Here is a 25,771-nt window from a genome sequence, read left to right as displayed (position 1 = left end):
ATAAAGGTATTTTACTTATGGTAAGCCTATTTTTTATTCTGCTTGACAGCTATTGCTTTATGGTTATTGGTAAAATGTGACCTATGTGTGCAGGGCCCTAGGGGAGTACCCAGTGATCCAAATATAGTTAGTGCACAAGTCTACATTATGTGGGTAGTAGTGGGGCATCAAAATAGGGTTCAGAGAATCACACATGCTGAGGGAACAGCTAATTACAAATAAGGCTCAATATTGAGTCTTGCTGTTTTCACACCTTTTGCTTTCACTTGGTGCTACAGGAAAGCTTAAAGACAGAAATTTGACATTTTTCTTCTCACCTGAGGTTTTCAGCTCATACCAAGCAGGAATAGTTGCTTTCTTTTGAAATAACAACTGAAACATGTCACATACAGCTAGTATTAGTCCATTTACATAGACTACAATGGACTTAAGATGCAGCAGATCCAAACTGAATTATTTTCCGTGTCTAAGGATGGGATGAGATCCACACATCCAACAGAGAACATCTCCAAAGCATGTTCCTGGTACTCTTAAGTGGGAAGAGTAGCAACTTCTTGCTAAACTACATTTCTGTAGAGATTTGAGATTACAAAAGGATAAGGCGGTTATAAACCTTATTCCTGTGTATTTGACACAGCATGAAAGCTGCAAATAATCTGTTCCTAAGATTTTGGCATATACAATGAGTAGAAAAGAGGAAGCTGCTGAGCTTTTCAGCATTGATTGTCCAGACTGAGGCTTTTTTTCCTTTTTTTTTTTTTTTTTTTTTTTTCTTTCTGCTGGGTACTTGTGAAATGTTTGTGCAAAAAAACTGTCAAATATACCAAATTTAGGTCTTTTCAGTAATAAAAAAACAAAACTGAAAAAGAGTTTGCAGAGCGACATTTCTAGGCTAATGGTAATTCTTCCCAAGTCCCCACTTGTACTATTTGCCAGAGTTTTGTTACCATTTAGGTTTGCCATCTGAGCAACAAGACCTTCAGAACATTGTTTAATTAAAACATGTTTCAAATAAATCTTAATTGAGGGAGGAAAATGATTAAAAATATCAAGATATCTCATGGTACTACTCTCAAAATACAACTGGCCAGAGAAAATTCCCTTTTCCCTTATTTTTAGAAATAACTCTTGGCTAGACTTAACTCCATTTAATGAGAACTGCATTGATTATATGTTATTCTGATTTCCAAATCAAAATACCTCATAAAAAGCCTTAAAATATCAGTTCAAACTGTTAGCGTTGTCTGCCAATTTACAATCTCATTCAAACAATCAAATACCTCTGAAAGTCTTTTCTATAAATGTATGCCTACATCACTTATATTTTATATCATTTCTTGTTAGCTTCTTCATTATTTTTCCTCAGAAATCTGACTTAGAATTATCCAAGGATCCACTTTAAGCATTTGAAATATGGACATATTTGTTTTTTCCAGTTCTCTGATATTTCTCTATCTTACTACGGTTGCTTTGTCATGCACAACAGTAACTGGATGTATATATCAATTGAGAACTCCTTACCTTTCAGCTCTGCTGATTCTGCTGACTAGTTTTCCTTGCAAAAGAAAATTCTATGTTCTCCAAGTGGGAAGATGAGTCTGCATCCACAGTGCAGGCAGCACTACAGTATTGCACAAGATGGCATAACGTGCGCTGACTTTGAGCTGTAGGAATTTAGCATACTGTCTGTTCAGTGGGATTGAGTATGCCTCCAAATATTCCTTGCCACTAACCAGACTCAACCATAACATGCACATTTAAGGTGAAGTAATGTATCTTTCTACATTTGAACTGGTGATCCCTCTTTGGTACTATTGTTGTGCAGGTAGGTTTCCAGTACAAGATCACTATTGTATATCTATATTCCAGGAGTTATAGACCTAACCATGCAAAGAATTCAGTTGATTTACATTTATTTCATACATACACGCTACAATCTCTCTACCTTACAGGTGTATGTTTTTATGAGTCAGATTCAATATAAGTAGAAGGTCTTCCCTTTTGGACTCTTGTCTGTTTGGATGTATCCAAGTATAAATTCATATCTCAATGAGCCAGTGACACAAAATACAGGAAAAGGATGAAGGAAATCCTTTCTGAAAAGCTGTAATTCTTAAAAGTAGTTGGGATTCATGGTGAATTGTTAAACGTGAGCTTTAACTCTGCAGCCAAAAGATCTTATGTGACAGAATATTGAATGAATATACAAAAACTACATGTGTATTTGTTGCTGGCACAAGCGTTCAGTGAATACAGCGTCTTGATACATTGTCTATAACTATGGCAACATTTAAAATTTTGTTGTTTCTTTAGAGCTGTAAATGTAACTAAGAATACATTTCCAACATGTGTTCTGGCTTGTTGCAATCTACTTCTACTGATTTATGAACTGAGCATTTATTATATGATCATATCAGGGCAGAACCATGTCCAAGCTAATATGCTTTCCTGTCAACATAACTTATTATTTCATACTTGGTTGTACACTGGCACTGTTAGTTTTGTTAAGTTGGAGGCTCAAGACTGTTTCCAGAAGTTGCATCACAAAAATGTACTGAAGAACATACTGGCTAATCACACATTCAAGGCAATTCATTCACTTTGTTTATAAAATATAATATAAATGACTTAATTACAATGTACAGCTGTCTATACAGAGAATGAAAAGCTGGTCTCAATCTCAACAGCAATCTCAACCATCACTTTTTAAAAACACACTTTTCTCTCTGAATTCCACATCTCTGCTAGTTATTCAAGAGTTCAAATAGCTTGAGCTGACATAGCAAGCAATCTGTGTCTTGATTTGGTGTGCAATTGTACTACACAATTCGATCTGTGGTTGTCTGTATAGTGAAATATGCCACCAACGTGCACATTTTTAGCCTACAGGTTTGTACTAGCTCAAATACTAGTGAGTAGATGAGGGAGAAGCTTCTAATTAAGATAGCATGTTCACCTGAAGAAGTAACAAGTTCAGAAAAACAAGAGTAAGACAATCAAGTCATTTAGGAAAAGGGGAGAGAAAAATATTACGTGAAGTTTGAAGGAAAAAAAAAACAGCAAAAAAAAAAAGCACTGAATTGGAAAACATGAGGACTAAGGATAAACAGAAAAATAATTATAGTTGTTTGAGTGCCAGGTCAGAATTTATCTTTGTGTAAGACAGATGGAAAATGAAAATAAGACACTACTCAGGTACAATGGATTATTAAATACAGGCTTGAGAGGGTAAATTCTCAGTATAAGTCTGTGAAAGTACAGACATGGATTTTCATAGCAGCTGAAATATTGTTTTAGTATTGGGCCTTATTTTGGTATCTGGTATTAGACAAAGCCTTTGTATAATCAAGATCAAATTAAGCTTCCGTTCTGGAAACATTTTGCCTCATTCTGTCCTTCATACAATTTGAGGATCAGCAGATTCTTCCATTTCTAGATTATCCCTTCAGATATTTCTGAAGACTGTCAACTATCTCGATGTCAATGTGATTAGAATTAGGCAGAACCCATACTCAGAGTGGTCATTTCTTAGGAAGACTGCCAGAATTCAAGGGACATTATGTTTGCTACATTCTCCTGAATAAGTAACATTCCAAATAGATTAAATCCATTAAAATAATGGAGCAAATCAGGAATGTGCAATCTAATCCAATAGCTTACTATTACTGCAGCACATGGCTGCTTGCCCAAAACTTTACATGTTATTTATAACAGCCTATAGTAATGTAACAGAAAACAGAGTATATTCTTTCCCTTGCTGTTTTCACCTCCTGACTTGCTTGTCTAGACTAGTACAAAAATACTTAAAAAAAAATAATAACTTGTATAAACTGACTTTCTAAAAGCACAAAAAAGAGTACATTATATATACTTATATGCCATGTATTCATATTATATATGCAAAAGCTTTTTACATTACAATTAATTTGATAGGATGCTTAATCAAATTAATCCCACTGCTAGTACCTAAACAAGAATTTCTACACCAAATAAGCTTATTGACCCACTAAAGAGAGGGAAAACAAGATGGCTCAGTTGTTGTTTAGATCCTTCACAGAATAGGCAATGCAGACACAAATTCATACAAGGAAAAAATTCACATTAGGTAGAAGAATGACTGTGGATAAAACACCTTAAGGTATTTTAGTTACTCTAAGATAATTCAATTTCTCCCTAAACACACCCAAGATTAAGCATCCTGAATGCCCTCTGGTTGTCTTTAGCTTGCACAATAAACTCAGTTAAAATAATAGCGCTGGTGGTGAGCATGCATCATAGCATTACTGCATAGGTCTAATTTTTCCATGAAAAAAAGCTAGATACCTATGAGCTTTCTTCTGTCTATGTAGGTTAGGAAGATCACTTAACTGCTCTTCATGGGACCAGTAAAACTGAACTTCAAAGTTCCTTGAAGGCATCTTCAAATCACTTCCCAATGTCTTTTACGTTACATAAAGCCATACTGTTTCTCTCTCAAGTAACCTACCAATCAGAATCATCACAATGGGGGGAAATAAAACAAATCTCAACAATGCATTTACTGCATCACAAATGACAGATATAGCCTACAGAACAGCTAAGTTCTTCATGCTAGAGAAGGCCATTGCATATTTGAAAAGAATAATTACTTGTTGACTGCAAAAAAACTCAGTGCTAAAGCCAAGCTTTATCTAAACATCCACTCTTGCTAAAGTTAATTTTCTTTAAAGTATATAAATTGCATTATGTTCAAAAGCATCTGTTACATATATGTTACAGGGCCCTCACTATGCATTTTCTTAAGCTCTAAGGAACCATGTAGCATAAGAAATATCTAAAACGTAATACATTTTAGCAACCAAAGCTTGGATTATTTATTTTAACCATTTTCCTACTGTCTTTCCATTTATTCATACAATGACAAGAACACAGAATCTTAAGTCCATCTGTGCTTCAGACATTTATTGGAGACCCCCCTTCTCCTCCAAGGGGTTCTAAATTTCTCACTCAGCAAATTAAAAGACCGTTTCTAACATGAGATGCATTACTACTTAAACGCTCAGTAAATGAAAAGCTTTAAGATTATTTTCTATCATCGTGTACATTTTCTTATAGATATTCAAAATGAACCATATGAAATCCCATCTCTAGTGCTAACACTTAAAATAAAGGTCCAGAAAGGAAGTCGGTATGTTATGCTGTTCACTCATCTCACCCAGCAATACATTTTCCCAGAACTGCTTGTCATACTTCATGAAACTTCCTCCCTGCTTTAAAGATGATCTCTCTCAGTGAGTCACAACTTTCTCAATCCTTAGACAATTATCGTCTTAAACATTATGAACAATGATATGATATATATGATATATGATTATTCTGATTATTTTGCTAATCTGTATAGGAATTTAATAATCTATCTAATGGACAGATACTTTTACTGGAGTGTGGCATTTGAAATTAGAAACAGTATATTGGTAACTGTTTACTTACACTGAATAGAACAAAATGATTACGAATTCATTCTCAAATGTTTCTTCATTCACTTCTCTGACTGAGAGGAAGCTTAGATAAAATATGCATCAGTTAGATTAGCAATGCCACAGAGATTAATCAACAAGAAAGTCCATTTGAATGACCAGGCATAAAAAAAAGATTTCATGCCTACCTGGTACTTCCAATAAGCAATATCAAGCCTTTGGACTTCTTGTATAATAGCTTTTAAGCCAAGCATTAGTCTTTGTTTTATACACAAGTAAAATGGAAAAACTTTGATCTCATCCAAGGTGCAGAGGGTTTGCTGATCTGTAGCAATGAGTCAGAAGTGAATCATCACCTGCTTTTTTGGCAAAATATTTAGAACATGGACAAATCACAAGGTGAATGATAAGAATCATCTGAAACACTATGCTTTCTCATCATTATGTAAATACTCCATTGGTTTATTGTTAAGGCATTTATGTTTCTAGTTTTTCTGAAAACTTACAGACAAACCACATGATAGAAAGATTCTGTTCTACACAGGCCTTTTAGTCTCCTCGGTTTTGGATATATTAATGTTCTGCCAGGTAATATAGACCACGCATTAGAACTTACCATGGACATTAGTTGCTAACATCTGTGATCTCTTGCAGTGCAAAAACCAAAAGATGACTCACAGATCCCAGAAGAAGCCCTTCCAAGTCAAAAACATTTGTGCAGTACACTTTTTAAAGGGTGTCTGCTGTATCATGTAGAACTGTGTCAATCCCTTAGGTGCATTAAACATCCATTATTCAGTATCCTGAATGAATCACAACATAGCATTTTAAGTTTGGCAATTTCTGGACAGACATTTCCATCTCAGTGCCAAAGAAAAGCAGCCTTACTTTACTGAAACCATTTTCTTTAGCTGAATGCTATTATTAGCCAAACAAGCAATTGCTTTTTACTCTGTTGTTTTAGAGTATTGAAGATAACAGAGGTGAAACTAACCAGAAGTATTATTTAAAGCCTGAGACAGAAGTGTCTCAAAAAGAGTAATAATGGACAATAAAACTGCACAATCTGTCTTAATTGTTAAGACTAATGTGTCTATATGCATACATGTCTTGAGTTAGGTGTTGTATATCTGCTGGATTCGTACACACTCCAACATCCAGGAGCGTTCAGTGATGCCAGGAGCATCACTGCCAGCTTAACTGCACTGAAATGTTTATCCTATAGCGGCTTAGTTCATTATTATCCATCTTTTACCTAAGGAATATCAGTCATTATTCTTTCTCATTAAGCAGAAGACAAGATACTAATTACTTGTGATGTCATTAAACTAAGATTATATAGATCGGTTAAAACCAGTTAAAAGATGTCTTCTTTTGCAATCATCAATTCTGAAAAGTAACAGTATTATTATTATAGCAAGTTGAAGGCTTAATTCCGGAGATATCAGAAGGAAAATTCCTCATTGCAAAAATGAAAGCAATTGATCACCTCATTTACATTTACACCGAAGTGAGAAAGCTAACTGTTCAGAAACACAGTTCTGAGGAAAGCTGGAGAAAGGAAAGACTCTGCTTTGATCATGCTTGCTATATCTTTTAGTCAACTTCACATTTATTTTCTCCATGTTTTTTAACCATACTAACGTTTATAAGCCACAAAAAAAAAATAATTTTCTTAAACTTGCATCACTATTTCACCCATAATAGCTGTACTGTTATTAGCAGTATGACTTAATTTTCGTACCAGAGGTCTAAGTGAGCTCCTGAATTCTAACTCCTAATGGTGATTCACCTGCCACTGAGTTGAGTTTGAAAGCCAATCTTGATGCCCATGAAAATGCACTCCATTCCTTTTCACTTGAAAAGGGTGGTTTGAAAGCAGAGTGAAGAATTTCTCTCCTCTAGGAGAACCCTCTTATTAGCAAGTTGAATGAAAGACATTCAGAGTAAAAAATTGTTTTATGCCTATAGCAAAAAAGATCTTACTCAAACACTGTAAACTGGAACTCACCTGAAGTAACGTTACACCAGTCCTTCCATCTTGAGTCTTCAGCTCACCATCTGACTTTGCTGTGAAGGAATAACTCACAGGAAGAGGAAGCAAGGAGTTTTTTTTTTACTGTTTAGTACCACCATAACATTCAGAGGTCTCCAGAGATGTAGAGAGAATTGGCTCCTTACTGGAAACTAACTTCATAGTATAGTTCTGTGTGTACTGTATGCATTGGAGCAAATAATCCAACCTATGCTGTAGACGAGGGCAATGAGGATGTGGTAGACTGTTTTGACTGGAAAGGTGCTGCGAAGGTTTTACTTAAAACTGAAAACATTATCAGGATATCTACTGTAACAATAAAGTTCAGTGTAAGCTAATTTAGCGTGCTTCTTGATCAAACAAGAAACAAGTGTTGCTTAAGAAAACATTTAAAAGGTGTTCTGTGTGCTTCTCTGTGCTCCTTAGTGTACCCTGGTAGATATGGAATAGAAGTGTGATCACGGATCAAAATTAGTTGCAACTTCCCAGTAGCCTGCCACCATAATGAGTGTACCCTGCTTTATAAGGATAGGTGTTGTTGAGAACAGCTCAAACAACATTCAAATAACTCCCCATCAATACTTTTGAAAGATTAGAGCACTTCAGTTAAAGTTACCTCCACTGCTGCAAACATGCCCTGAAGCAACCTTTGATGACATTAACTCCTAGGGAAACAGTAAGTCACATATTATGTATGCATAAAAAACAGATGTTCTAAGATGCTTTTGAACACATTCACAAAACTAAGCATCGAAGCAAGCTATTGTAATTTGAAAATATCTAATTGGAAGTCTATATTAGAAGTGTACATTCATAAACACTGAGGCTTCTCTCCTTTTTCTGAACTTAAAAATGACTTCAGTATTTCTAAAGAATATAGGACAAAAGTGGAATAAGAAAAGTTTTGGCAATGTTGTCACCAGATATAACTGCTGTCAATGCTTTAGTAAAAGATAAAATGCTATTTTTGCCTTCTTATTTTCTCTTCATAATATTTTTAATGACACTCTTTTTAAAAGATAGCTAACTTGTCATGCAAAAGACTAAGAGTAACTTTAGACAAGCACATCTGTATCCTTTCATCAGTAATGCAAGAATTAAACGAAGTAGTATTAAAGTGCCTTTTTTAACATAGAAGTACACAGACTAAACACAAAATGCTAAGAGCAGTATATTGGAACAAGCATAATTTATGGGATCTTCAAATTATTTGTTAGGGAAATATATGAACAGCAAACATCAGATACATGCGAGTGATCAGTAATTTCCAGCTTCAGTAGTGCCATATTTTATTGATGACAGAAATATCTGGTTTTAACACTGCTCACATGTTACAAAAAAACAAATAAAAGAAAATGGAATAAAATAAGTAAAATTAAAATATAAAACTGATATTAATTATGACAGCAAAGGGGAATTTGGCATTGATAAGGTTAAAAAAAAAAAAAAAGAAAGAAAAAAAAAAGCACACCTCAGTAGTCTTTGAAAGTGAATCCAGAAACAGTTGATTAGTAGAAGGGGGGAAGGGTGGGGAAATCCTTCACAGTTATTTGAACTGGCCAAAAAGCAGAATAGATATTAGACTGCGTGAAACATGCACAAAATAATTTAGACAAGATTACCTTAGAAATGTTACATCTTTTTCAAGCTAAGTAACATAAATGTAAACAAAAACATGCTAACATACATTAGCAACGTGGGCATTCTTTTAATGCCATTCATCTGCACAGCATATAAATGCACACTATTAAAAAGTGCATTTTAAAACTAGCTTTCCCTGTGGCTTGCATAAGGTGATTATTTACTTGCAGTTTAATTTATGCATTTTTATTTTTGCCACTAGCACTACAATTGCAGTGATCCTATACTATATATTCATGTGGTCTGTGGATTAAGCTTCTTACTTTATTACTAAATGATCTAAAATCTACTATATACATTGATGTCGATCTTACTCTGAGCCTTTACCCGAAGCTTTCACATTCTGCTTTCCATATGTATATTTCTGGACACAGATCAAACTTGTAGGCAACATAAGCTATGTCTGTGATGGAAGAAAAGAGGTAAGGCACATTAAAATACACTAGCCACTTTGAAACAGTAATTTCTATCTTTTGTTAAAAAAAGAAAATCTTTAATTCTCCTAAAGTTTTACATACAAAGAATAAATGAAATATCATCTTATTTCTTTACAATTTAATACCAGAAATTGGTGCAAGATAAAATCTATTGTGTCGTTGACTTGTTGTTTTTTTTAAACAGGAACCTGAGTAAGGGCAGGAAATAGAGCATTATCACTAGAAGAATAAAATCCCTTAATAATTTAAGTAGCTGAACATATTTTTAATGTTTTACCACAAAACAGCAAGACAACAGATGAGAATGGCCTCATATTCAATGAACACCCACTGCAAACCTGAATATTTTCTGCAAAATAAAAAAACCCAAACCATCAGATTATGCACAAGAATAAAAAGCATCATAAATTGATGCACCTGAATTTTTTTTTTCCCTTTTTTTTTTTTTCTTTAAACCACAAGTATCAAAATTTAGCATTTCTGTCACAGTCCTTGAACAGTTGCTCTGAGATGACTACGTTAAGCACACGATTGCAATAAAGTAGGCACCCCACAACAGGCTTGCACTGCAACAGGAATATGGTTTTCACATAGGCACAGATTTTTCTTATTCATGTTCAAAAACAACATGAAATACACAACTGAAGACAATATTAGAATTCATCAAACATCCTTGTTAGCAAAAAGTTTTTGCCACTTTGGTAACTGAAGTCAATGAATGTATCTAAAAATTGTAGGTACCTTTAGGAAAATAAGAGTTCCATATTTAGCAAGGCAGCATTGTATCAGGATATGTTATACCAACTAAGGCATAAAGAACTTTGCATCTGGGTATACAATACTTAATTTTAGAATAAAGTTTTGTATTCTGTGTGGTGAAAGTGCATAGGAGTGGGATTCCACTGAAGCAGAAAGAATCCTCTCACAGTATTAAGGCCTTTCAATTTTAAGTGAAATGCATCAGGCTAAAGTCTGCACAGTGAAAAAAAATAGGACTTCCTATCATCGTACTGAACACAACTGGAGTTTACTCAGCATGTCTTTTCTTCTCCTAGCTGCCGCTCATCTTCTTCATCAGCTTCCTCAATAACCTGAATTTCATCTGCTTGAGGTAAAGATGAGATCTCTGTGAGCAGTTTAGCTTCCTCTGCTTTCTCTTCTTCTTCAATTGCTTTCTTCCATATTTTGTGATTTTCACTGAGATGGTGTATTAGCTGACAAAATATTCTTCTACCTTTTTTTCTTTGAGCTTCTGTAAAATTTAAAGCGACATATTTTATTCTTTTGAGATTCAAAGAGATGACATCTTATACACACACACACACACAAAATAATGTCGTGTTGAAAAGGAGATTTAAATTTGAGGCAAAACCTACAGAAACTTACAATATTTGAATAGCAATGTGGATAAGGATAGTGATTAGTTTTATAAGGATAATCAACATAGCTACAATATTTGAACAGCATGATTTTAGTCATTGTTGTTATGCCTGAATCTAGTAAAAGAAAACCAGGTACCAACTCAAGTATAAAATCTTACTTAAAATGGGTTCATTTTCTATTTCTTCATCATCACTCTCCAACTGAGCTCCATCATCATCTTCATTACTTTCTGCATCCTCCTCTTCATCAACCCACTGCCCTGGAAGCAGCCCTGCTGCATTATAGGAATTACAGAGAGGGCCAACTATGTGAGTGATGAAAGATTCTTGCAGTTTTGCAAGCTGTGGAGAAGAACGATCCATGAAAGGACTTATAGGTAATCCAAGACTTGCCTCTTCATCACCCTGAAAAAGAGATTACAAAAATAAACCAGAATTTCTCAAAATATTAACTTTAAATTTTGATTTTGAGGAGATAAGTAAACAAAGCTGATTGCATCTTTTTACCAAAGGCAATAGTAATATTGACTAAACTAATGAAAATGTAGTTAGAACAATCATGAAAAGATATTTTAAGATTGCACATCTCACAGTCCTCCCTTCACCTTCACAATATCTCAAAAATTGACAGCATTTGTGGGGAGCTTATCTTCAGGCTTCTAACAGAACTAATAGAAAGTTAAAGATTACATTAGTATACTTCACATAAAAATAACTTGTCAGTATTCAGTAAAAGGAGATGGAAATACTTTATTTGACTTTATTCTGACAAAGAATAATGTTCATATTAGTTACGCATTTAATAGCATCAAGAATTGATCATCTGCCTCTAATTAAATCATGCATACTTTCAACACCTACCTGTTCATAAAATTCATTAACAATGCCTTCTGTCCATTTCAGATGCAGCTCTCTAACTTTTGCTGGGCCATTGATATCTGCCAGTTTGATGCATATTTGACAGACAAGCAGGCGATCATTTTCATTGCTCCATTCTATACCATGACTGTCGATATCATTGACCTGGGTTGAGCATATATATTTTGAAAAATTAAGTTCAAACTATTTATGGGTGTTATATTGTTAGGCCCTGCACCAAGACACTTTTATCATATATATATATATATATATATATATGTATGTATGTATATATGTATGTATGTATGTATAATCTTAATATAGTCAAAAAAGTCGTTTTCAGTCTTTGAAATAAGATTGGAGCCTACTGTGGGTCTGGAAGGCCAGCCAGACAATCTATTAACCAGCATAAAACGTTTTGTTTCAAGAAAACAGCACATTTGCATTTTTTAAATCAACTCAATAGGTTAAAGTTTTAAGTACAATTGTTTAGTATCAACAAATATCCATTGGCAACGCAAACATCGGTATACCACAACCAGCTCAGAGCAGGCAGTAAAATGTAACTAACCTTGGAATTAAATTCTGCAAGGAAATCAAAATGCTTCTTGAGATCTGTGGCAAGGATTGCTTCAATCACTAAGAAACGAAAACGCTTGAACTCTACGTGATCAAGATTTGATAAAAAGTTGTATTCTGGTCGTGATAAGAAAAGATTCCAGGCAGAAGCAGCATGGTGATTTTCTAAGACTGATCTGTCATTGTAAAGAACAGCCTACAAAAGAACAGATCATAAATAACAGACTTAAGATTTAGAACATAATATTCTGAAGCTTAAGGATTAGTCACTAACAAGATGTTTTTCTGATGTTTTGCCTTCTAGTTTTGAGGGTTATAGGGGAAAGAAATGGCAGATGAGAGGGGGAAAAAAGCCAAGTAGTAAAAGCTTTTCTTTAAGTTCTCTAAAGGTCTTTTAAATTTCCATTGGTGCTTCTAGACATACATGCCACTTAAAATGGAGACAACACATTACTAGTAATCTGTACAGGCCATACACTAACAAAAACAAAACCTCACAATTTGTATCGGTTTCAGATTTACTATTATTATTGATATCATTATACATGTTTCTTTTCTCAAACTTCAGAGACACAAACCACCACAATCAGTAATCAGTATTTTTTCCCCCTCAATCACTACTCCCCTATGCAGTTCAGATATCTTTTATTCAGTGATTTTCCTTCTCCTATCCCTGGTTATTTATTCATTTATTTTGGCTTTGCTTTATTTCACCTTATTCATCTTTAGCTTTTAGAACCTGAAGAAAACTTTCTTTCTTTCTATGCCCTTTTCTAATAAAGCTGGTTATAGGAGATGAAAACAAGGATTTCTTGCTGATTTTCTCTTAATTTACTCATTCACCCTTAAAAATAATGGCTGCTTCCCACAACAGATAAGTATGAAGTACAGAGTTTAGGCAATGCAATTCATTAAGCTACAAGAATAACTCACATTTTTAAGGTAATTGCAGAAATCGGTATGATTTTGTAGGACTTGCAAAATGCAATATATCTTTACCTGCTTAGACCATCCTAGAACCAGCACTCTTTGAATTATCTTTTACTATAATCTACATAGATTTAAGTTATTTATAGCTTTTTAAATTGAGAATGATTTTCATACATGTACAATCAATGCACACAAAATACATGAGAATTTATCAAGGAAAACTTAAGGCAAGTAAATTCAAATTTATTTCTCTGAGCCTTAAATTGAGCAAATGATTGCTACACAGGCAATATTAGGGACACAGAAGAAAATAATTTTTACTACTCTCCTTGCAGATAGAAATAATTTTCTGATTAAATAATTTCTTACCTGTGGTGCATTTGTAGCTACTAAAAAAGCATTTGTACGACCAGGATGATCGTAATCGTGCATGGCAGCTGCCACATATAAAGCCATCAATTCCAAGGCAGGAATGTTTGATGCCAGGCACCCGTAACTGTCATCAGTCACAGAACAGCTTTTTGAAGAAATATAGCTGACTTGATCAGGAACACCGCCACCAGTTTCATCTAAGAAAAAAATTGAATTACTGTTTTTATGTAAACCAGCAATTCTGAAGCACAACTGAAAAGGCCAGTAAGAAGTAAATCCAACAATACCACGTGTTGTCCAACAGGGTTACCAAAAATCTTACAAGTTCATGGAAAGCTCTTGCTATTTCAAGACATTACACATATTTCAAGTGCTAAAAACGTGCTGACTATAGCAGCATACAGAAGTTTCATTTAGCATAGAAAACTTGAGTGAAACAGTTTAGATGGCTAACAAGCCAATTCTTCTAATAATTATACTAAAATCAATTGCATTTTACTTCTGAATAGTATGCACTGTCTATATAGTATAGTATAATAGTACTGTCATATAAAAAACACTTGAGTGATAAGGATAATTAGTGGTTTTGTTCAACGCACTGTGATTTCATTAAAACATTCTTAATGTAAAAGAACAGAAGTAAGCTCTGAGGATACATACCCATATCAGCAGCCAGTACATGCTCATTATGAATTTGCTGAAATCCGGGAATGGGCCGTGTGGTCAGATACCACACTGCATGAAGAACATCTGTGGCATGTATACGATTGTGATCTGAAAATTAAAAAATAAATTAGGTAGGTGAATTACTCAACACACTCATTACTGAAGTTTTTGCATTTAAATTGTTTTAAAACACACAACTATTTTTTTTTCCTTGGAAGAAAAAGAAAAGAACCAACACAAAACCGTTCGTAGCGTTTTTCAATTTTTACTCAGACATAATACTTTATATTTGCCTTTCAATCTTCATGACTCTTTATTCAATGCTGCTTTCTCATTCTTTCTTTTTCTTGATCTGAGTTGTAAACTTACTGTAAACAGTTTCCACAAACACACACAAGAAGTCAGCTAACACTTAAATGTGTTTATACTTTGTATAAGACATGACACCTATACATCTTATAAAAGAAGAATGTTAAATTAAAAATGCAGTAAGACATGAAAATACCAGAACAAATATCTATGGTTATTTAACTTACATTAAAATGTGGAGAAACAAGACCAGAAAAAGGAATTACATACAGAAAAACTGGAACTAACTCAATTGAGCAACTTGTTGACATGGTACATAATAATTTTATTCATATAAAAACAGCTCCTCCATCATCTTTTATTAAACACATCATTAACTTTTTCAGTGTTCTATTTTTTGCAGAAGGACCCAGGGAAAAAGCAGTTTAGAAAAGTAATTACAAGGACTAATCAATCAAATTAGTAAGAATCCAAGTCAGAACTGAACCTAATATCCATATAATTATGACTATATTTGATATATCATCTGTTTTTGTTAAAATTATACTAGTAATAGACTCTAACACTGCTTGTTGTATGCTGTAGAACGGATCTAAAGAGGATCACTGACTGTTTATAAAATGAAACATACTATTAAAAGATGCACTATATGAAAATCTGATAGTATTTATTCTGCCACTTTTGGATCTGCCTTCTCCAATGAAGATCTGGAAGAAATGGTAAGCATAGAGAAAAAGGATTTACTACAGAAAATTAGAACTCTGTGTACAAGAAGGGATTTGACAGACCTTCAAAATGGAAGAAAATTCCCTAAATACAAGTGGACAAATGATCCATCTATCTCCCACAAAGGATCAATAACAGTGAAATATCTAATGGACCATATTTACTATAAAGGAAATCTCAAAAATTCAGGAAAAGATTGCATTTTAACTGGTAGTAGACACTATCATTGAATGCTTTTATGAAAAAAGTGAGATAAAAATCAAACAAGCCCTAAGCACACTTCATCCTACCTGAAAATCTGGAATGGATTAAGTAACCTTCCAGTCAGTGATGGCTACAAGGCATTCATATCTGCGACATGATTTTATTAATTTATTTATTTTAAAGCTGGCAACCTTAATTTTAATCATTTGATGAATGATTAAAGTCAAAGTTCTTTCTCATTCTTCAGTTACAGCCCTAATCCAATTTTCTGTTCAATCAGCTGAGGTTCTCCTACTGACTTCAGTATTTTTGTTTGAACTACTCATTCAAAATCTTTAAGACTATATTCAACCTTTATGTTAACAAGCCTAGCCTTGGAGGGTTTTTGTTTGTTGGTATTTTGGTTGTGTTTCTTGCTTCTTTTTTTTTTCTTGCTAAATTTTGACAGATATATCATACAAATATATCATATAAAAATATGTTGTATACCTTCATACTGAATATTAATATACCTCAAGGAAATTCATAAATATAAAAGAAAAAACATATACAATTGGATATTACTTACAGGGAATATCTCGGTAGCCATTTTCCAGTGCACAGAAATAATTCATGAATTCTTTAATTGGGATTTTGAAAATCTCAAACAAACCAGTGTCTTCAAACAAGGTGTAAGTTACCTAAACATATATTAAAATGAATTTTAGCCTGGAAAACATCACAATAGCTGAGCATCTTGAGCTTTTTCAATTCTAAAAATATCCTCATCTTTAAAAATTTTGCTTGCTGACAGAGCTGAAAATTACTGATATTAAAGTTTGCCTGAAAGTTCATGTCATACAGTTAGATGTGTAATCATTTTTAATTCAAAAATTTAAGAAAGTATTTTTATCATGCTCTTAAATAAAAAACCTGCATTCTGTTACTTATTATATGCACAACTGATCATTTGAATAATATTCACCAAACTTTTCATAATACATTAGAGAACTCACATTTTATCTCATGACCTAAACAGAAGAAATCTATATTCTTACTTATTACTCAAAAATTCAGGTTACCTAACTATAGTAGCAGGTCCATTAATACAAGAAGAAATAAAAGAAGCCACATCACACTTCATATTTATTTTTGAGACCTTGGAAAATAAATTCTCTCTTCTATTCAAATCTCAGGTATTTTTTAACAAACCTATCCAAAACTAACAAAATATCCTCAGAACATCCACACATGTACATACAGTACAAAAATACTGAAGTGTATGAGTAGAGTATGATGACTACAAAGACATAAAAGCATTTTAAGACTCCAAATATTGATAAAGCTTTTTAAAGTAAAACACTGCTTTTCTTTTTTCTTTTTTTTTTTTGCCAGCTCCTATGCAGCCACTTGAGAGTGAACAAGCTCTAAAATGAAGGAGGTTCTCAAAACCACAGAAGAGCAAAATGAAGGAATGTCCCCCCTTTCAGCTGTCCTAAACATTTCCTTTACACATACCCAGTCTATGAATCTTACAGCTAATAATGATAAAAATGCAGTTTTTATTTCAATTTTAACCATAATACACATCATATGCCTATAGTATAGCAGACAAAAGGACTGGGGAAGAGGAGAGAGAAAACACATACACATAAGTCCAGGAAGAACTGATACATGAATTCTGGTTAAATAGAAACCTGCACACGGAACTACTTACAGGTTTGAACTATCTTATAGGTTGCACAAAAATGAAATGCCAGGCAGTATGGATCAATACAACTACAAAAATACCACTCAAAAATGGATTGTGGCATTCTATACTGCACATTAAAAGCAGCCAATAACTGAGGTGATAAAAGCCCTGTCAATTTCAAACAAGTAAAAAAAAGAAAAAAAAGAAAAAGAAAAAAACACCTACTTGAAGACTTAAAGTAACAGCCATAATTGCTTGTGGATTGGGAAAGATAGCACCTAATGAAAAAAATTAAATTATCCCCATTGTTTTTTCCTGAATTCAGCATAGGTGCCAGTCTGTTTTTCCACCTGCACCTGACTACTTCTAACCTGTTTTCTTCCCTCCAATTGCTTGCTCATAACACTACCTTTAAACCAAGAGAAACATGCATTCTAAGTCAGGATAGAATACTTAGAAAATTAAGATATCAGCAAGTAAAAAGCATTTAATCTTTGGATCAGAACCTAATCCAGCTCACACTATAACCCCATAATTCCTAAATCCATTATAAAGAAAGAGACAGAAGTTTATAGGTGACACTGATAAATGAGAAAGTCTGGCGAAGAGCAAACAGGTTCATTCTTTTGCACTCGCCATTAGATTGGCTTCAGCACAACATTAAACTGCACCAAAGAGCTTAATAGCATGTCAGAGATAAAAGGGATACTACATGCAGAAAGCAGGATGGAAAAAAAAAATCCCATTTTTTCTAGGATCAAGAGGCAAAATACTGCCTAAAAGATCACTTCTCTTCACCCACAGGTGCAGCTCTGGCAGAAATATTTTACTGAAATAAAGAAAAAAGGAAATGGTTGACAAACAAGGTGGCAATTCTGAAAGCAGGAAAAAAATTTTGTAGGAAATGGCACATTACTACAAACCTATTCCAATAACTATAAACCGAACATATTTTAAACTGAAAACAAAATTCAGCCAATTTGGAGCAATTTGTCTATAAACAAAGCACTTTTTATGGTTTACAGTAAGATGGAGTACATGAAAAATGAAATTCACAACTTAGTTTTCAAATATACGCTGAATGTAAAATTTCTTCAAGGTTTAAATTAATATAAAGGCATAACAGTTTCAGTCATCCTCCCTATTCCTTGTATAACAGAAGACAACAAACCCGGCTAAGGATCCTTCCAGACTGGTCTCCCATTTCTTGCACAAGGTCAAAAATTTGGAAATTCCAATTGTTCATTTTCTCCATCAGGGAATCATGTTCTGTTATCATAGTTTCCAGTTTAGGACTCTGCACCATCTGCAAAAAAGAGCTTAATCAGTTCTAAAATAAGAGTGAAAACTAATTTGCCAACAATAACGACCAAAAAACCCTGCAATGATTATAAACCATTACTGAATTTGTTGAATGATGCCATATCTGTGGCTATGAGAAAATAATATTTCAACACTACAAATAACAATGCACTTTTCATACTTAGGGGAAGCTTCCTGAGATGGTGATAATTATTTTATCACAGTCTTTAAAACAAACTGAGTTAATAAAACAAAGCAAAAAGGCATAGGGTACCAAAACACATACTGAGCTTTGAGAATTAAAGCTGAACTAGCTTTAAAAAGGTGTTGTGAAGACTCAAAATACCAGTAAAGCTCAAAAAGCACTTTGTCTTCTTGCACTTCCAATATATTGCACTGCGTGAACACTGGTAGTTTCACTGAAACTGCCACATACTTCATAAACTTCCAGGAGAAAATACTATGCAATTAGTATTTATATATACTATCTATATTAACTCCAGAAAAATTATTTTTAGGGAACTGCATGAATTTTTGTTCATTATCTTGTCATTTGCTAGTGAAATTTATGGAACATAGAAAGATCCTATTATTAATTGTAAACATATATTTATAAAACAAATCGGTGCCACCCCATGTCCTTTCAGACATGACAACTGTTAGTGATGCAAAAACCTCTTTACAGCATGTTACAACTGATAAATAAATACTCCACTGACATAAGTTACTGCAAGTTCTTTTGCAATTGTGTACTTACAGGTGAATTATTTTGTGTTTGAGTAATTATTTCTTTCTTTTCGTCTTTTGTCTCCTCTGTACGGTGGTAAGTCTCTTTTGAGAGACCAGCGCTTCCAACTTCACCTTAAAATAAATAGATAATTACTATATCAATAATTTATTTGTAAAATACATTCATGCCTAATAATTCTTTAACTTGTACAGATCTCTTCACAAAAGAAATAGCTTGTTTCTAAACCAATTATTTAAGAATTTAAAAACAATAAAGTTGTAAAGGCGGAAATATATTACAAAACATATTTCAAGATATAGAAAAGGTAGCATGACTTTTTACTTGCACAAATGGTTTCAGTGTTAAGTTCAGCTGAGATGGTAGAGACATTTTGAAATACTAAAATACAACTGGTACCCTGTTATTCTTACTCTGAAATAGTCAATATTTTAGATTATATCAACCATATCAATTGAAATAAAATATATGGATAGAAAATTACTTAAAAATTATAGTACAATTTAATATAGACATAGGAAAATATTAATTTAATTGGATTTAGTGGAAAAAAAAACCACAAGTATTTATGTATTTTCAAAATCCCACCTGATTTTTTGTCTTTATATTCCGCAAATTCTTCCTCTAGTGATGAAACAGGCTTGAATATCTGACGTCCACAGCTTATAGAATACATGAGATATATTTAAAACATTCAGGATTTTTCTTCTATTGCTATGTTCTATTGAAAAATATCTGCAAATTACTTTCCTTTAAAAGGAATGCTTTTCAAGGTTCCTCCACCACATGACCATGAGTACTTTCTCTATTTAAATACACACAGATTTAACTTGTACTTTGAAAATAATCAGCTACCATCTCCTCTGGATTCAAGTTAACAAAGTAAGGCTAATTATTTAGAAAGTGTTTAGACATACAGAATTAAGATCCCAAACAGGAAATTATTCTCTAAAGTCTGTAAAATACTGTTACTCCACAGTAACTGCTGTTCTTCCTACCATTTCAGTTCAGTTGTACACATGCAGCATTCTGCAGTTCCCTGGGCAACAAAATTTTTTATGATATGCCTTTTCTCCCATCCCAATAAATAATACATTATTTTTCTTTTTTTCTGAAAATATTGTCAGGATTTTCAACACACTGAGTTAGTGAAAATGTAACGGTTTACAGTACCTGCTACACACATAACCCACGGGTGTTTTAACTTGCTGCTGATAATCTGCAGAAGTGTATGTGTGTGCCGGAGGCTTATTGATGTTAATGCTTGGTTTTGTAAGAAAATCAGCAGTATCAGGAAATTCTACAGGTGACCAGCTGCCACTGGAGACAGATCCGTGAGTAGGTGAACCCAAGGGACTCAGGCTGGGAGAAGCACCTTCCAAAACAAACATAGCATTGTGAACACATTACAGTAAAACCACTTCTGCTCAAAAAGACTGGAGTTAAACAAGAACGTTTATATATTGTAAAGAACATGGAAGTAAATACACATAGATCAACAAGACTTATTCCAAGTTTTGAGCGCTACAAATATTCCACATGGTCTAGGTCACACAAATGAAGCAGTAGTCTACATAAGGTGGTACAACATCTGGAAAGCTTTAAGCAATTGTTGAAGCTTTCCATTTCCTTTTCTGATTCATATTTTTGTATTTAAATATTCCAGAACAAATGAGCAAAACCATTTCATTTTTGGTAACTGGCCTGAGGAAAATCTTTTTCTTCATTGTTTTGTGATTAAGGGGAAAAAAAGGCTCGAGACACTTTTAAAAACAAAGCAAGAAAAAAAAGTTGTAATTATGCCTTTGAAGCTAGTGATTAAAGTGGACAGATACTGGCCATTATTAATAGTGATGCTCCTTTTCAATAATGCTATGACAATCCATTCAAATCTGCCTAGTAATGCAATCTAAACAAACAAATGAAACAGAACAAAAATAAAACAACCCTAAAGCTTGTTCATGGGTAAATCAGCATTTAAAAAACAAAACAACAAAATCAATCTTGCTTACAAACACATAACTCCCCATTCCTGAGCTTCAGGAAATCCAGGAAAGAAAGCCTGTAAAATCATGCTTTGATTACTATATACCTGCTGTGATTTTAAAACATTTTTTTTGCATTAAGCCAAAGTATCAGCTCTCTCCTTTGCAAAAACTTGCAAAAGATGGGTCATCTATGAGTGCACCAAGTGACTTATAGCCATTGTAAACAATCTCTTATCAAAGAGAAAAAAAGTGCCCTTTGCCAAAGGCTCAAAGAGCAAAATAAGTGTGCTGTGGGTGCCCCATAGCTGAACTACTTATTCTCCTGCAAACAACAAAACAAAAATTTGATTGTAACCATTGTGATTATGCACTGCATGTTAACAAATGACTAAAAGGATATACAGTAGGCACCGATTGCCCTTAAATACAGGATCTATAGGATATATATCTCAAACAGTATCAAGGACCACCCTGAATTGCCTCACAAGCCTTAAGTATAGAAATCAAGTGCTCTAAAGGACTATTTTTAAGTCCACAGTGTCTAAATAACATCGTTCTGTTACAAAAAGCTGTAGTACTAACAGAAAAAATAAAAATAAAAAATAGGGTTCCTTATTAAAGAATGTGAACTTGGCAAATTTTGACAATTACCAACCAGGCCAAACACAACATTGTGCAGATTCATAGCGTTAGACAAATATCTGAACTTTATACGAAGTTGATGTTAACTGTAATTTTGAGTATTCTTGGCAATATAAAATGACATATAATGTATATTCTTATAAGATACAGAACATGCTGATGTTATGTTAGTGTTACATTTGCATGAAAAAAAATAAAAATAAAAAAAATACTTACTACTTTATGCAATTTACACAGCCTGATGGCAGGATGTCAGTCTTACCTGCTCGTCTGGGACCTATATGGTGAGGCAATGTCAAAGATGATGATCTTTGTTTTGGTATCGTCAGCAAGTTTGCACCAAAAGACCCATTTGAATGAGATCCTTGGCTGAATTATAAACAAACAAGGAAGTCAAAACCAGAAGTTCAACCAGCGAGAGTTTTCCTTCTTTCCTACTTTGCATTCCGCTATTATCAAATAAAATACTTGCAAGATGTCTAGACTGCTCTGATAGGGTTCCACTACCATTCAAATAAAAAACAAGTACTAGAAAGAAATCAAGTTCAAGATCAGATAGACAACAAACCTCTACTAAACTTACACATATTGTGCAAAAGTAATAGAAAATATTATGTAGTACTAACAAGGCACACTGAAGGCATTCAGACAACTGTTGATTTCTTCCAAAAATTATATTTACTTTTTTTGAACATTGTCTAGAAAGGGTCCAATATCTATCTGAGCAATTGTATTTGTTTATCAGCTAGACTTCTCCACAGGGCACTGAATAATGCTTTCACAACCATTTGTTTTTTCAAGGAATACTATGGAAAGTAATTGGAATTTGTTGAATCATTTTTTTTGCATAAGTCCTATAAATCTCACCACTAAATATTATGCAATGATGTGTAAATTTATTCATTAGTGATAATATCTGATACAACAACATATGCTTTAACAAAGCCAGCTACTTTTTAATAGATCTAAAAGCTTTTAAAATACTGTTTACATTGCAAATACAATCTTAGGCAGCTACAGCATGCTTCTCAAATCAGTTTTACATAATACATGAAATTATTAAATATCTTAGAAATAAGGCTGCTTTTAACTGCCAACTCCAATACTTGTATTGTTAACTTGATTGATAAGTTATGCCATCTGCTGTTGTAGGCCTGGAATTACACTCCTAAATTCCAATTAAACATTTCCTGCACTAAACAGAGATGTGATGTACAATTAAAAGCAACTGCATGCACGAAATCTGCAGTGGAAATAATTTCAGTGAATCTAATTATTTTGTTTTAGAATGGGAAAATAGTATTATTTTTTATTTATGCATTATATTGATGAGAAAGCTTTCTTAGCATGCCTTAATGTTTGCTGGATAAGCGCATGAATAATAAACACTGCTACACATGCATGCAACAGTGGCTACCAAACACAAGAATGTCATATAATCCTTTTAATTAGGAAACAAGTTTTCAATACGTTTAAAACATGCATAATTTTAAATCTCAACTGAAAGGAAAAAGAGGAAGTCAATAATCATTAACAGGTTATACAACTGCAAAACAAAGTAATTTATTTTGACTACTTTTTTGTTGTTGTTGCTGTTTCCTACCAAAACTGATATTCAGTCCCAGTCATCACGATGGTACAAGCCATTCAGCCTCAAAATGACTTAATTTCTCCTTGAGGCCAGAGTTATGAAAGTACAGTACATTATTAACTTGATATGTTTTTGAATTTAAACTGTCAGAATTTGAAGACACAATTTAAGTATAAGGTTCTATCTTAGATACTTACACCATTACAGATATGAACATTTCTGAAAGGCAGTGTTTATTATTCTACCCTTAAAATCCTGTTAGGTGCTTACCTTGACACATTATAGTCCTGATGAGATCTCTTACTGTTACTCCGTTCCCATTTAGAAGACTGTGACTCTATAGGTGGAATACCAGAAACTCCTGAAGATCGTCTCAGCTGTGGTGTTGGCAGGCTATTCCTGCTAATTAATCCCTGTTGAATAATTTCATTAGAGTTGAAATTGATGTAATTGAAATTAGATACTAAAGACTTCATTTTTTTTCCTTCAGAAGATAGGATATGACACTACTGTTGTTTATGGTAAAATAAGAAGCACAGTATTTCATCTTTATTCTTACTGATAAAGAAAATAAAAAAGATGTATTTCAAAATTATTCAGCTTATTGCAAAGAGTTATATTTCATTGGTGGTGGTGGTTTTGTAGTTTAATTTGTGTTCTTTTATTTGCTTGAAATTAATTTAAGTGAAGGTACTTGTGCTTTGAAATCCACGTGGTTCAACTATTACTCCTCAGTGGCTTCCAGAAATTGAGATCTTGTAGAGACAGCCAATTGCTGTAGGGCTATGGATAATTTTTTCTACTCAGCTCAATCACACAGCTACATAATCAGCTTTCCAGCACCTAGAATAACTTCAGATTTCAGTAACTCAGATAACAAAAATTGACAACTATTGTGGAAAATAAAGAAAAGCTGACACAGGGCCAGCCCTGGTACCTGAAGGCTTCTCTCTATTCCCACACCACTTTCATAGCACCAAAGAGGCTTCCCAGACACCTCCCCAGTCCCAGCCTTGAAGCTGTTACTTTAGATATGCTGTAGCCCATAAACAGAGGATCATTGTTGTGATTCCCAAATGGTCCTATATAGATATAACTCAGGATTTATTTGCTCTCTATCTTACTGAGCTACACTCAGAAATGTGTGCAACATTTACATGGTAATTAAGATAACTTAAGTAATAGACGTAATAGGATCATTGAACTCAAACTGCAAAGCTAGTTCTGGTTTATCTGCATTTACTGCACATAAAAACCTATATATTGTATTCTAACCACATTTAAGAAATCTGACTCCCTTCAGTCCACAATCCACTTGTTTAACTCAACCTTTGATATGTCCATTCAACCTGGGGAAGAAGGTACCGCTCCACATAACTCAGATAAGTGGAATAAGGAAAAAAAAATAAAATCAAATCAAAACCCAATGTCAAGAAAAAGAATGTTTTGAACAAAGAATTTAAAAAGAATATTTGTAGTATTGAGTAAGGTCTGCAGGATCACATATGAGGACAAGTGACCCTCGGATATTAACTTCAAAAGGTCTAGCAGAAATTATGACCTCACACTTTTAAGTTTCATTGAGTGGTCAAACATCTTACTTCATTCGCTACCATATACTTCAAATAATGGAAAAGTATTAACACAAAAAAATTAGTTTCTGACCCCGAAACGTCAGACTGCTCTGAGACCTTGCTATAAGATGTACCTTGACCCTGTTTGCTTTGCTGCAAAAAGCAATAGTCAGAGCCAGAAAAGTGGAACTGTATAAGCAGAACAAGACCACTACCTCCACAGAAACCTGTAGTAGTCCTTAAGCAGCCCTACTAGAATGAGAACCAGAGGAATATATTTTCTCCAAATTAAAGAAACCAGTTACACCAATTCTGCACTAGAGCAACAGATGCACAGGCAATAAAGGTGTTAATTAAGCCACTCTTGTAGAGTGATTTACTATACAGAAGTTAAACAAAATCAAAGGCAGGTCTGAAATCAGTCAAATACAAGCTGGAAAAGTACATGCTGGAAGCAGTTAAGTAGGCAGCAAGGGTATGCAGCACCTGTAAATTGTCTAACAAAATATAATGGACTCGTGCCTCGAGATAATCTGCAAGAAAATAGAGAAAATAGCTGAAACTGTAAAGCAAGGTTCGAAAAATTCTTGCAGGCTGGGCATTTAGCCCAGAAAAGGCAGCAAGTTGTCTGAGTCCAGACTTTGGTCACAACGCAACAT

The 25,771-nt window shown here is 33.7% G+C and overlaps 1 protein-coding gene across 9 annotated transcripts in view; it reads right to left on the bottom strand.

Moving 5' to 3' along the window:
- Nucleotides 1-8,755: 8,755 nt before the first annotated feature.
- Nucleotides 8,756-25,771, bottom strand: part of PDE3B (phosphodiesterase 3B) — a 72,804-nt gene continuing 55,788 nt past the window's right edge. For 8 of the 9 annotated variants that reach the window (XM_015864077.3, XM_085550156.1, XM_085550159.1 and 5 more), the window contains 13 exons: nucleotides 23,809-23,951; nucleotides 22,210-22,316; nucleotides 20,491-20,692; nucleotides 19,906-19,979; nucleotides 19,327-19,430; nucleotides 18,439-18,573; nucleotides 16,164-16,275; nucleotides 14,351-14,464; nucleotides 13,688-13,887; nucleotides 12,381-12,584; nucleotides 11,813-11,974; nucleotides 11,110-11,356; nucleotides 8,756-10,821 (listed from right to left, as the gene is read on the bottom strand). In XM_015864077.3, the coding sequence (XP_015719563.2) occupies nucleotides 10,601-10,821; nucleotides 11,110-11,356; nucleotides 11,813-11,974; nucleotides 12,381-12,584; nucleotides 13,688-13,887; nucleotides 14,351-14,464; nucleotides 16,164-16,275; nucleotides 18,439-18,573; nucleotides 19,327-19,430; nucleotides 19,906-19,979; nucleotides 20,491-20,692; nucleotides 22,210-22,316; nucleotides 23,809-23,951 (2,025 nt within the window). In that variant the 3' untranslated portion in view covers nucleotides 8,756-10,600. The remainder of the gene's footprint in view (nucleotides 10,822-11,109; nucleotides 11,357-11,812; nucleotides 11,975-12,380; nucleotides 12,585-13,687; nucleotides 13,888-14,350; nucleotides 14,465-16,163; nucleotides 16,276-18,438; nucleotides 18,574-19,326; nucleotides 19,431-19,905; nucleotides 19,980-20,490; nucleotides 20,693-22,209; nucleotides 22,317-23,808; nucleotides 23,952-25,771) is intronic. The other variant, XM_085550153.1, reaches the window with a different exon arrangement.

Source organism: Coturnix japonica, chromosome 5, assembly GCF_054131305.1.
Source record: "Coturnix japonica strain WE chromosome 5, WE-NBRP24, whole genome shotgun sequence".
Lineage (NCBI taxonomy): Eukaryota > Metazoa > Chordata > Aves > Galliformes > Phasianidae > Coturnix > Coturnix japonica.
This window is presented reverse-complemented; position numbering and strand designations above follow the sequence as displayed.